At 50.2% G+C, this 12,975-nt stretch overlaps 2 protein-coding genes across 12 annotated transcripts in view; one reads left to right on the plus strand and one right to left on the minus strand.

Annotated features, from left to right (window-relative positions):
• The first annotated feature begins 1,004 nt into the window (after window positions 1-1,004).
• TMDD1 (transmembrane and death domain 1) lies at window positions 1,005-1,806 on the plus strand. The gene has a single exon (XM_048052865.2). It carries the CDS (start codon window positions 1,036-1,038, stop codon window positions 1,717-1,719), a length of 684 nt encoding a protein of 227 aa, XP_047908822.1. The 5' UTR covers window positions 1,005-1,035; the 3' UTR covers window positions 1,720-1,806.
• A 3,942-nt stretch (window positions 1,807-5,748) lies between these two features.
• SCN8A (sodium voltage-gated channel alpha subunit 8) overlaps window positions 5,749-12,975 on the minus strand; it is a 60,969-nt gene continuing 53,742 nt past the window's right edge. For all 11 annotated transcript variants that reach the window (XM_066985694.1, XM_066985698.1, XM_066985692.1 and 8 more), the window contains 3 exons: window positions 12,541-12,645; window positions 11,510-11,780; window positions 5,749-10,578 (listed from right to left, as the gene is read on the minus strand). In XM_066985694.1, coding sequence (XP_066841795.1) covers window positions 9,431-10,578; window positions 11,510-11,780; window positions 12,541-12,645 — 1,524 coding nt within the window. In that variant the 3' untranslated portion in view covers window positions 5,749-9,430. The remainder of the gene's footprint in view (window positions 10,579-11,509; window positions 11,781-12,540; window positions 12,646-12,975) is intronic.

Raw genomic sequence — 12,975 nt, forward strand, 5'->3', positions numbered from 1 at the left:
ACGGACGCTGCTGCAAGTGAGGAAGGTGTCCCAAAGCCCTTTGCAAACAGCGCTGGGTTTCCCAGGACTGTCGTGGTTTAACCCGGCCGGCAGCTAAACACCGCACAGCCGTTCGCTCACCCTCCCCCCTCCCTCTCTGGGATGGGGGAGAGAAACGGGAAAGTGAAGCCGGTGAGTTGAGATAGACAGTTTATTAAGACAGGAATATAATAATAACAATAATAATAATAATAGTGATAATGATAATAGTATTAATAATAATAATGTGTAAGAAAACAAGTGATGCACAATGCAATTGCTCACCACCCGCTGACCGATGCCCAGCCTATCCCCGAGCAGCCGGCCCCCCACCCCGGCCAGCCACCCCTATATATTGTTTAGCATGACGCCAGATGGTATGGAATACCCCTTTGGCCAGTTTGGGTCAGCTGTCCTGGGTCTGTCCCCTCCCAGCTCCTGCTGCACCCCCAGCCTGCTCGCTGGCAGGACAGAGCGAGAAGCTGGAAAGTCCTTGGCCTGGTGTAAACACTGCTCTGCAACAATTAAAACATCAGCATGTTATCAGCGCTCTTCTCATCCTAATCCAAAACATAGCACCCTACCAGCTACTAGGAGGAAAAACTAACTCTGTCCTAGCTGGAACCAGGACACAGCCTTTTCACAGAATCAGGGAATATCCTGAGCTGGAAGGGCCCCCCAAGGATCATCGCATCCAACTCCTGGCTCCGCACAGGGGCACCCCAAAACAATGTGTCACGGTCTCATGTGGCTGAGAGCGTCACCCAAATGCTTCTTGAACTCCAGCAGGCTTTTGGTCCAGCTCTGTTGGGAATTTGGTGCATTTGGTGGCCAAACAACGTGCTTGGCTGGGCTGAGTGTGAGAGGGCAGAAGGGTTGGGGCTGAGCTGGGCACAGCACTGCGGACAGGAGATGCTCAGCCCTGGGAGGGACAGGGACAATGCCCCCAAGGTGACATCCCTGGAATGCCCCAGTTTGTGAGGTCATCTGGGGGAGCCGTGTTGCTGGGATGCGACAATGTCAAGGGTACCCACAGCACTCATCCTGCTCTCACTGGTGGCAGGCAGCTGGTGCGAGGCCATGGAGGCAGACAAAGTGGGACGTCACACCATGAGCCGCATCGCCGCGCTGCTATCCCTGTCTGAGTGCCGCCAGCTCCAGAGACAACTGGAGGGACCCAAGGAGGACCTGGGGAAGCCGGAGCTCCCGGGGGACAGCAACCGTCCCCGTGGCCCCTGTGCTCTCTGCCACCGCCCTGGCTGCTCGGGAGCCCTGCGGCGCTGGCTGGAGTTGGCAGGAAAGGGGACGTCCTGGGACCTGCTGGTCCGCAGCCTCTACAAAATCGGGCGCCACGACATAGCCCGGGAGCTGGGGAAAAACCTGAACCAGGACAGGAGCCTGGAGCTGCGCAGGAACGTGGAGGAGTACGGCCGCACCGTGCAGCACCTCACCTCCTCACGGCTGCTGCCGCAGGGCGAGCAGCCCGCTGGGGCACGGGGCAGGAGGGCCCTGGCCAGGGGCATGGGAGATTTGGGGGAGCTGCGCTTCGAGAGGCGGCCACCCCCCCCGTACACCCGCAGCCTCCGGGGCTGGGTCAGCTCCGTGGCCTACGGCATCCTCGGAGGGTTCCTCGCCTCCGTCTTCACCATCCTGGCTGCTGCCTACTCCTGTCACTGGCTGCTGGGCTTGGACACCACCTGAAGCAGGAACATCACCCAGACCAGAGCATCTCCCAGAAGGGGCTGGAGAGCAACCAAGCAGCAATAAAGCCTTGTGGAGAAGCTGAGAGCTAGAGGCCAACTCCGTGTGTTCTCCTTGGCTTGTGTGAGCCTCGAGCGTCCTTGGCTTTGGTCCTCTTAGAGCCTCCAAAGCTGTCCACCAGTCATCCCCTGCTGCATAGGAGGTGTCCGTCGTTGTCCCTGGATGTTGGAGTGCCCCATGGCAGGGACGGAGCCAAGCAGAGCTCCCTTGGCCATGCCCTGGATGTGCTCTCTGAGCCCCCCATCCTCCTTTCCCTAGTGCCCAGTGGTGCTTCTCTGCTGTAGCTTGTGCTGCGGTGCCTGGGAAGGGGATAGGGAAATTGTTCCCTCTCCTTGTGGAAATGTCCCCAGCCCTGTAGGAATCCCCTCCTGCTGAACCCCAGCAGTTCGGCAACCTGTTTCAGAGGATCAAGTTTGAGCTTCTCACCGGATTCAATCCGTTTTGCCTTCCCAGGGGGCTGACAGCACTGGCTGTGGAGCCTCCCCAAACACCCCGACGTGGCTGCTTCTCCAAGCCGGTGCTGCAGCCGTGCTCTGTGGGGAGGATTTTTGGCCTCTTGGGCTGCAGTTAGCAGCCAGCGAAGCTGCGCCGAGCCCTGGCAGCCTCAGGGTCCCCCCTCCATGCTGTGAGGTTGCAGGTGGGTGATGCTTGGGGGCATCCTGGTGGCCACAGGAGCCTGGGCAGGCAGCACCATGATGCTCCGGATCCAGCACCCCCCTGTCCATTGGGCTGCAGAGCTGCTGGGTGCCCCCCAGCACCCAGCCTGGGCAGAGGCAAAAGCTCTCTGCCGTGTTATTAAGCTAAACCAGGAGCTGGGATTAATTATTTGTTGGAGAGAGGTTAATTATAACACCAGTGCCTTGATGCACTATTGCTGTGGAGGTGTTTTGTGCTGCTTGGGGTTGTCCTGAACACTCTTTGCTTTCCTGGAGCTGGGTTTTGGGACGAGCATGCTCCAGCCATTCAACCTGCGGCTGATGTGGGGGCTTTGGTTGCTTGTTGGGCCGTTTGCTACATTGGGGCTGGGTTTTTCTTTCCATTTCTTAAGCAAGAAACTGCTGCGCAGTAACTAAAAATCTTTTGCTTTGGGTCTGATTGCTGTCATTAGAGTTAAAATCTTTTTGTATCAAGAAACAGATTGCATCAATCCAACCAACAAGCAGTGGAATACAGTAAGAGAGAAGAAAATTAAGGACAAGTAACACCGACTTTTTTTCTTTTAAATGAAATTGTGTCTCCTGCCCTTTAGAGAGTGCTGTTCCCTGAAGCAGCAGCGCAGTCGGTTCCTGGCACAGGGCTGCTCCTCTCGGGGCTGCTCCTTACAGTAAGCGAAGGTCAGAGCCCAGCGGCCGCCCCGCTCGCGCTGTTACCGGGCTCGGGGGAGCTGCGGAGGCCGGCAGGAGAGGCGGCTTTGCCATCTGCCACGCTGCAGCACAGCGGCCACGGGAACCGGGGCGTTTCAGGGGGCAGCATGTGGCGTGGGGCGGTGGGGAGCAGAGCTTTGAGGATGCTGCGTCCCTGATGGCCTCACCGCAGTGAGGGACGAGGGTGTTTACTCTTCAGGGATGGCTTTGTGATAGCCCAAGGCGCTGCTGCTTAGGGGTTACCGATCTGCCCGGAGTGCCGTGTGTTTGCAGGGGTGGGCTGATGTCCAGAAGCAAGCGCACGGCGTTTATGGCAGGATGCTTCCCCTAACGCATTTTAGCACTCGGCCTCCCTAAACACTAAAAGCCTGAATGTGCCCTGCTAAGGTTGGGGTGAGCTCAGTGTCGGGGCTGTGTGGTTTTTGAAACTGTGACTTCCTGGTCCCAAAGGAGCTGGGGTGTTTGCTCAAGAGAGGCTGGATCCCAGCGTGCACCCATCAGCTCAGCCTGGTTCTGCAAAGCCACTGCTGGGGTCCTGCCCCAGCCTGGGCACCAAACCCTGTCTGGTTTCCACACTAGAGGTGTTTCCATGGCCAGGGTGTTGCAGGACTTGTTGCAGAGCCAGGAGCAGGCTCTGCACTGCAGCAGCTCAATGCCTGTTTTGCAAGCAGCCAGCCTTGAACCCGAAAAGCTCAGCGCCACATACCTCCCTGTATAGCTCAGGCACCATGTCCCTGGTCAGAACTAAGTCATATTATCACTGTTGTCCTTCGCATGCTTTTTGGGATAACTCAGCCTCATCGCTGTGAGAAGGAAAAGGAGTTTGCACCTCCTGGTTTCCAGAGCTGCCCGAGCACTGAGGCAAGATCGTGTGGTGCTTTCAGGGCACAGGACAGGCATTTACCATGCTCAGCTACATCATGAAGGTAACAGAACAATAGGGCATCCAAGAGAGAGAATGAAACCAAGCTGGACACAGCTTTTTATTGCAAATTCCAAAGTAAAAAGATGTACAGTACAAAGGAACTCAAAGTCCAGACATTGAACTCCCAGCCCGCTGCATTTCCCTGTACTCATTCCTCCTCCCTCCCATCCCCAGCTGGTCCCATCCTCCTCCTTTCTTCCCGTAAAGCAGAGAATAAAGCAGAATAAAATGCGGGAGTGCTGGGGGAGCGAGGCTGCCGTGGAGGCCTCAGACCAACCCGTGAGCAAAGCGCGCGGCTGGATCTCACCCCGGCAGTGGGAAGCTGCCTCAGCTGGAGCAGCGCTGGCCAAGAAGGTTTTGTAGCAGCATTTTTATGGACCAGGCTGGTGCTGCGCACACCGTGGTGCCCATGCTAGCTGCAAGTCTCAGATCGTTACACTCAGTCGCTAATTAAGCCTCACAACACCCCTGTGAGGTAGGTAATGAGATGCCCATTTTACAGATGGGTAGAAGTGGGACCAGAAGGCAGGTGTCCTGCTTCCCTGCACTAAGAGGAGATGACGCGTCTCTTGCTGGAGACTATGCCCTTCGTGCGCATGATTATGATATGCAGTGACCTGGCAAAGGGGAAGTGGTTTCTGTTTCTCTTTAACTTGACTTGTTTAGAAAACGGTTGTGTTGTTGTCCATGTTGAGGCGCGGTGCCTGGCCCTAAAAGTCACGTTTAGTGAATTAATTTGGACCTAGCAGAAGAAATAATTTCAAGGAGCTACCTCGGCCGTTTGACGAGCAACAACTCATTTCAGATCCTGGTCCCCAGCGAGGTGAGGCACGGAGCTTGCATACGACTCAGCCCTTCGGTTCCAAAGAAGTGCAAGGAGCTGGAGCTGCTGCTGGGCTGACGGGGTCGATGCAGGCGGATGCTTGCCACATCCCCGCTCCGGGGCCTTTCAGCACTGCTGAGCAGCAGGACCCCGTGCTTGGGCAGCATGCGGGCTTGTGCCCCTGTGTGGGTTCAGTTCTTGCCGTCCAGTTCTTCATCAGCACACGTGGGGGACCCCGCTGGATTCACCCTGCTTCTGGAGCAAGCAGGGACTGGGAAGGCGATGGCGCGGCTTTGCAGCAAAGCGCCCAAGCGAGCGGTGCTGGTTGGGGTCCTTGGCACCGGCCTCGGTGCTCGTCCTGCTTGGCCGTGTGGATGCCGCGTGGCCAGCGGCACGGGGAAGGGCTTGCTGCTGGCTTGAGATCTGTTCTGGCTCCTCTTTTTAAGCAACTTTTACTGCAAACGAGAGGGGTCTTCAGGCTGAGCGCTGCAGGCTGAAGTCCTCTGGTGCCAGGGCACGCTGGACATGGGCAGCAGCAGCAGAGACAACCCGTGTGTGGGGCGCGCTGCTGCCGGCACCTGTGGGCCCAGCCCGAATGGACGCGGGGCACCACGCTGCCCATGGCCAGGAGCCCTGTGGCCACCAAGCCACCGGTCCCCAGGGATGCACTGAGCGTGGCACAGGACTGGGAGCAAGGGCAAGCCAGGCACCGGCAGGAGCTGAGACACCAACCTCCCCCCAGCAGCATCCTACTCTGGTCTCTCTTGCACGCTTTCAACCAAAAAGCAGCCAAAAAAAAGAAGTATGGAAGGGAAGGAGAGTGCAACCAGGCAAATAACTGGGACACCGAGACAACCTTACCTTGTACAGTGAAAAGGGTAACGTTTATTTTATTGTCTTTTGGCTTATAGTAACGTAATTCTTAATCATGTTGGGTAAGAACATTATGAGCCACCATGCAATTTTCTAATACACTAATCTTCACTATTGATCTTTTACAGCTTTAACTTTTTTTTTTTTGCGGCGGAAAATTAAATAATTCAAACTCGGGTGTGGCCTCTAACATCATGGTTTTATTTTATTGTTGTTGTTGTTCAACATTGGCTTCTATATTTTAAAAAAAGGTGAACAGGAAAAGTGAATAAAGCAGCTTAAATTGGTATTTCCTTTTTGCCCCTCCCCTCTGCTCTTTTTAGAACACGGTAAGAAATTAACTAAAAAGGGGAATTTTATAAATGGGGGGAGGGAAGAGAGCTACTTGTTGTAGTCTTGACTTCTTGGCTATGCCCCTTTAATTGCCAACACCACCCTCACTTTATGCCCACAACCCTGAATCTGGAATATAAATTCTGTGTACGCCTTTGAATTCAGACTTGTGTATGACACCGATGTCCTTAATGCTTTTGGACCCAAGTTTCCCTCTGTCCTTGGCTTCACCTAGTGAAGACGTACCGAAATGCAGATCCGTTATCTTCAGCACCTGTGCTGATGGCGCTGCCTGCCCCGAGCAGCAAACCGAGATGAAGAACAAAGCAAAAACCCTGCAAAACTCTTCTCTGAGCAGAAGGACTTGCCTCCAGCCAAAGAACAGGTGAAGAAACTATTCGTTCCTCTTCCTTTTTAAGCCATACCGATTAACGATACCACCGGCCTCTTGCGTTTAATACAGATCTAATGTTTAAAAAAATAAATATATATACAGAGTCTGAAGGGATTTTTTCTGAAAGTAACTGAGCAGCTTAATGAAAGTGCCAGCATGAACGCTAAATGTACCAAGCTTCACCTACGAGTCAATAGCCCAGCTTAAGAACAATTATGAAGTTTAGCCAAATCTTGCATAGAAGTGGTCAACTTATTGCACATTGGAACCCAAAAATACCTACTCCTGATGTTGCAAAGATCATTTGCAATAAAGCCGTTTGTTTGTTTGTTTAAATCTATTTTTTTTTTTTGGACGGTAGGGTTTTGTTTTTTCTTTGGGGGACGTTTACTGGCTATCTAAAGTCTAAGGACAACAGAAAGATATTAAAAAAATAAAAATAAACATGGACAATGGCATAAGCCAGAAGCCATTCTATTATTTTTGTAGTTCTTTGTATTTACAAAAAGGCATGCTGATAAAATAAAATGATATATTACAGTATTTATAATATTCTCTTAAAAAGTTCAACCACACTCTTCAGCTATTTTTTTTTTCTTGTGCTGTTTACAATGGAGCCTGTACATATGTATGTTTTCTCTGTTATTATACATCATATCCTAGGAGCGACTGGGGCGAGAGCTGACAGGATAGAAAAGGTTCCTTGCTGTGTGCCTGGGCGCAGCAGAACTGCTCCGGGCACGGCGATGGCTGGCCTGCGTGCTGCGAGCGGCTGACTTGGCACGGCTGTCTGCTGCGTGGCTTCCTGCGCTGCGAGCGACTCCTGGAAAACGTCTTGGGGGGGGGGGGGGGGTGAGCTTACGCCAACCAGGATTCCTCCTGCCATCGACAGGTTTAGGTGTCTTCGTTTTTCCCGCTAGGATGGGCGCCCTTGGTTTTGGTCCACGGTCCAACACCGCGCTCGCGTGCGGCGCAGCCCGCGTGATGCCTGGCTGGGGTCGGCAGCGGTGCCGACCCCGGCGTCTCCTTTGGGCTGCGGCGCTGCCAACCTACCCTGTGGGGAGACCTGTGCTGGCCCTGAAGAGAAACAGCGCCCGGAGCGGTGGCTGAGAGCTGGCTAAGTCACGAGGACACCGCGAAACGTGCCGGGGGACAGTGGAGAGGCTGGGATCGCTAGGAAAACAGAAATGTTTGACCTTCTCTTCTGTGGCACTATTTACTGCTGCAGCGAGAAGACTAGGCAAGAGGTAGCTCTGATTCCTACCCACCCTGCAGGGCCTTCTTAGTTGCCAGTCCGTGAAAGCGTAAGAAATGGGAAGGAGGCGAAGGCACCTGACGCCCGGCTCGCCACCCAGCACCCCCGGGCTGGTGCTGGTCCCACCGCCCACGGGCACGCGCTGCCTTTTGCTTCCAACAAAAAAAAAAAACAAACAAAACACAACTCATGGCTACAGAAGCAAGAAAAGAAAAACAAACCCAAACCCGTGCAGCGCTGCAGAAGCCAACGGAGGAGTGGAGGAAGGGGTTGGGGCTGCTGAAAGCTGCCCGGAGCGGGGAGCCCGACGGCCGTGGGCCAGCTGCGCGCGGTGAGCGATGTCCCCTTCCCCAGGCCCGCTGTGGGGAGCGCTCCCTCCAAGCTCCCCACGTCTCTACCCGTAGAGATGCCATGCTATGGTCTTTAGCACTCATCTCCACAGGGGAAATAAAAAAAAAAAGTGTCTACGCTGCAGGATGGAGGCTGACTAATAATTAATATTATGCTAAATATCGCAGGATACAAATTAACTTACTGGCTGGTATTTAAGCCCTAGATTTTGGTTTTTACAGTGACAGAGTATAACGAGCCATTCTCAGGTTTTAACATCTCCCCTTGGATGAGGTCCAGAGCAGCATTTAGTTTTTGTTATATTTCAGTGTGCAAAAGACGGCTGTATGGGGAAAAAAAAGACACGCTGTTAAACATACACACACACAAGTATTTCATCTGCTTGTTTCTTTTTTTTTTTTTTTCTACTGGCAGGTCTATGAAAGATTGCTAAGAACGGGTAAGTACGGGTGAAGGGCATGATTATTGTTAAAGTTTATCTCCAAATACAGTGTACGGTAGTCAGTGGAGTGCCTCGAATTTATGGCTTAACACACTGCTGTGGACAGATTACTGAGTGTCTTGTGGCTTAATGATTCCTCATGCATGGTTCCTGGTCACGGCATGCCATCATGCAAATCGTTTCTATGCATTGAACGAGCACTTTTAGTTTTGGGGAATCAGCCCGCGCTGGTTGCAGGCTGAAGGTACCCGATTACCCCATCTCCCAAACCAAGTAAAGCCCATGTAGAAAGTAGAATGCAGATAATAAATATCAAATAAACTATGACAATTAATTAAATGGCATGGGCTAAATGGGTGGTTAGTTTCTTTTTTTGTTGTTTTGCTTATTTTCACTTTTTTTTTTGATTTTGCTGCTTAGCTAAATGCAAATCTAATTTTGCATGAACAAACCCTTTAACATCGTGACTTCTGGGTTTTCTTTCAATAATAAACAACAAAATGGGAAAATAAAATCCATTTTTGGCTGCTTTGGAAAATATATGAATCCCAGCAGCGGGTTTTGTTTCTGTGTGTGTGTGTTTTATTTTGCTTGTTTGTCCTAAGTTGCATTGACTGATGTGGAACATGCAGTATCCACCTGCCCAAACAATAGAAAATCCATTTTTTTTCCTTTTTTGTTTTTAAATGTTTGTTTACAAGGGTCCTTTAAACAGGTGGTAGGTCACTGCTTTAGATGCAACGCTGTCACATAGTAAGCAGACTATGTTTGGTATAAGATCTTCAGGTAAGTGTCTCCACAGCTGTTCTGTATTGATATATTTCATGAAGTTTGTAAACAATCTTTTCACTTGCAAATATTTTTAAATTTGTACAATTCTATTATTTTGTCTCAACACTTGGATTCCCTGACATCTTTTTGTCTTTTCGCCTTTTCTCGTCTTCCTTCCTCTGCCCGTTGTTGTTTCTCCTTCTCAGGTTTAGTCACACTGTCATATGATGGGAGAGAGGCCGTGGATGGGGTGCCTTCTTTTTTCTCCCTGTTTGTTCCTCCGTTTTCCAGTTTTGTGGGGACAGGCCTTCGGCTAACAAACCCCCGTCTGGCTAAACGAGCCCTGTAAGCCCTCTGCATAACCACTGCTGAGACTTCTTCCTGCTTACGCCGCAGCGTAGTTGTGATGGGCTCATAAGACACTTTGGAAGGGTTGGATGCCACAAATCTTTCCTCCATCTGTTGCCTCAGTATATCCAGCTCTCCACTGTCCCCCAGGACACGTTTGGTGAAGGCAAACAGGATGTCTAAACAGTGGATCCTGTCTCCACTTACCATAGGCAGGTCCATGGCAATGAGTTCAATGGTGTTGGGTTTTGGGACCCGGAGAGGATGTTCCAAAGCATCAGCAAAGTCCGCGAGCTTGCTGTACTCTATGAACTGCGTGGCGTCGGGATCGAACTTCTCCCAAATCTCATAGAAAGTTTCGAAGTCATCCTCACTCAGCGGATCCGCACTCTCCTCTGTCGCCACACTGAAGTTCTCCAGGATGATGGCAATGTACATGTTGACCACGATCAGGAAGGAGATGATGATGTAACTCACAAAGAAAAAAATGCCCACTGAAGGGTTCCCACAGTCCCCCTTAAAACCACTCCCGGGATGCTCCTTGTCTAGATCGCAGTCTGGAGGCCGGTTTAGGATTGGCAGCAGCAGGCCATCCCAGCCAGCCGATGTAGTGATCTGGAACAAGCAGATCATGCTGTTGCCAAAGGTCTCGAAGTTGAACATATCATCTATGCCGGCCTCATGCTTGACGTAGGCAAAGTTTGACATGCCGAAGATGGAGAAGATGAACATGACCAAGAACAGCAAGAGGCCGATGTTGAACAAGGCAGGCAAAGACATCATTAAGGCAAAAAGCAAGGTGCGGATTCCTTTGGCTCCTTTGATCAAACGCAGGATACGTCCAATACGAGCCAGTCGGATGACTCGGAAGAGCGTGGGTGATACAAAATACTTCTCAATGATTTCAGCCAGGAACATTCCTAAAGAAGAAGGAAAGGGACAAGAGTGACAATGGTGACGTGCAGTCTGCTTCCTCTTCTGAACCTAGGCAAGGGACTGGGAACACACAACACCTGGATTTTCAAAAGGGGTCTGTGTTTATGAGGCCTCACTTTCAGGCATCTGAGTCTTGGCTAGCTACTCAGGCTCCCCAGACAGCTCCCCTGCATGGGGAGTAAGAGAGGTACAGCTGCAGAGTGCTTAATTCCACCTGTGTCAGGATGGATGAGCTGTTTCTTAGAGGTGTCTTGCTGCTTAACTCTGCCATGGGATTCTAGACAACACATTCAGGTTATGGGCTCTGTTTTGAAGATGCTTAAACACACATAAGACAAATCTTATTTCAAGCAGCAGCCAAATCTCGATTTAAGTTTTATACTGCAGGACAGCCTCTAAGTTCTGATTTTGTTTTGTCAGTATGCCTGGGCACAGCTGCATCCAGCCAGGTCTTTAAGCAACCCTGTAATATTTGTGAGGTTTCCAGTGTTTTACAGACTAGCTGCTAAAACCAAAAACCTGTTGGAGGAAACTGGTTGATTCAACAGAACTGAAAACAAGAGTGCAAATCACATGCTGATGTAGGAAGCACTGCAATGCTATTTTCAGTGGTTAGTAAGCATTATAACATTCCAACGAGGTGAGTAAAATTTCTCTTTTTAAAGACAGGGAGAATAATTGTTAAGTGTTTTACTCCATACAACTGGAAATGAATGCCAGAATAGAGGAAGGTGCATGAGTCAGGATTTCAAGCTACCAAACTCTGCTACAGTCTCTTCACATGGCTAAAAAGAGAAGCCAGAAGTCCTGGTACCTATACATCCTCTTCAACGACAAGAATGTGCCTTACTCTGCAAACACCAGGAAAAACAGCCTAGCACTCACAGTCTTCTAAGTTGCATTGCACTTACTTACCCACAATGGACAGAATCACAACCACGAAGTCAAAAATGTTCCACCCGATGGTGAAATAATAGTGCCGCAAGGCGAACATCTTCAGCACACACTCACAGGTGAAGAAGATGACAAACACCAGGTTGATCCAGTAAAGGATGTCCTCCATCTGCTTGCTTTGTGTGTCTGTCTCCACCATCATGGTCACCATGTTGAGGCAGATGAGCATCATGATGACTATATCAAAAGCTTGCTGAGTGACAAAGTCAAAGACAGCTCCCTGAATACGGTTCTGTGCAAACGGGGAGAGACAATGATCCAAAAAGGTTTGAACATAAAATCTAGTGTTAGTCAGCAAGTTGTCCTCCTGTTGGTAACAACGTGCATGAGGACAATTTTTCAGAATCCTTTAAGGCTTTCAAGGCACCCTCTAGCCACAAATCAATTTGTTTACAGGAAAGGTAGGAAAATGTTACTATTTATATCAAAAATGGACTACCAGAACCCTACCAGCAGTGCATATCTCGCTCTTTGTTGGGAGCAAAGGCAGAGTGATGCAATTTCATTCACAGCTGGAGAAAGCAGCCAGGTCCCCCTTGCAGTGGTGGCTCCGAATGCAGGGTGCATGAACTAACATCACTTATTTTGCATCCTGGCAGTGGTCAGGCAGGATGACTTGTCCATAGCATTACCTAAGAGACTCACCATCCAAAGCCTTTCACAAGGCAGGGAAATGTGCTTAGGTCTCGCTCAATGTAACCCACACGGCTGGCTGACCGTCCAGGAACCTACTCACTAATGCCAGGCAGTCTCCCCCTCTCTATGCACAGCCTCTTAGCCACAGCATTTTCAGATTGTTTTGTTGATTCAAGTGAGCCAACTGATTAACATCAACCACAGCTGTAGCGTTTTAACCTTTCTCAGATCATACCTGGATTATAATGACAAGAACATGGTGATGTGCACTCCAGCCTGAGTTAGAACAAAGGCTGCTTTTGGAGCTGAAACTCCTTTGAAAGTCTATTCTGCAGTTCCCTTTATAACATACTCACCAGAGGTCGGGGAATAGGCTTTTGAGGCTTCTTTGAGCCCAGTTTTTTCATGGCATTATAGTACTTCTTTTGTTCTTCTGTCATGAAAATATCTTGACCTCCAAAGTAAAGGGGCAAAGGAAAACTGGTTACAATCAGCTCATGCACCAGAAGGGAAAGGAATAACATGCTAACTAAGTCATGAGGATACCTGCCATATGGGAAGTTGGTGGCAGCTATTTTAGACAGAAATAACTTATACTAATACCCAAGATGTACTGATTTTCCTTTAAAGAAAATGGAATATTTTTTCCTATGAATAACCCACTTTATTGCGCTATATCCTTCCCCATCCTCTCTATCTCATTTGTGATAAAGAGGTAGCAGAGGTGTCAGGTTTTTTTCTAAAATGGAGGCCATTTAGCAGGGTATTCCATACACACAAATCCTTAGCTT

The sequence above is a fragment of the Anser cygnoides genome, chromosome 32 (assembly GCF_040182565.1).
Source record: "Anser cygnoides isolate HZ-2024a breed goose chromosome 32, Taihu_goose_T2T_genome, whole genome shotgun sequence".
Taxonomy (NCBI): domain Eukaryota; kingdom Metazoa; phylum Chordata; class Aves; order Anseriformes; family Anatidae; genus Anser; species Anser cygnoides.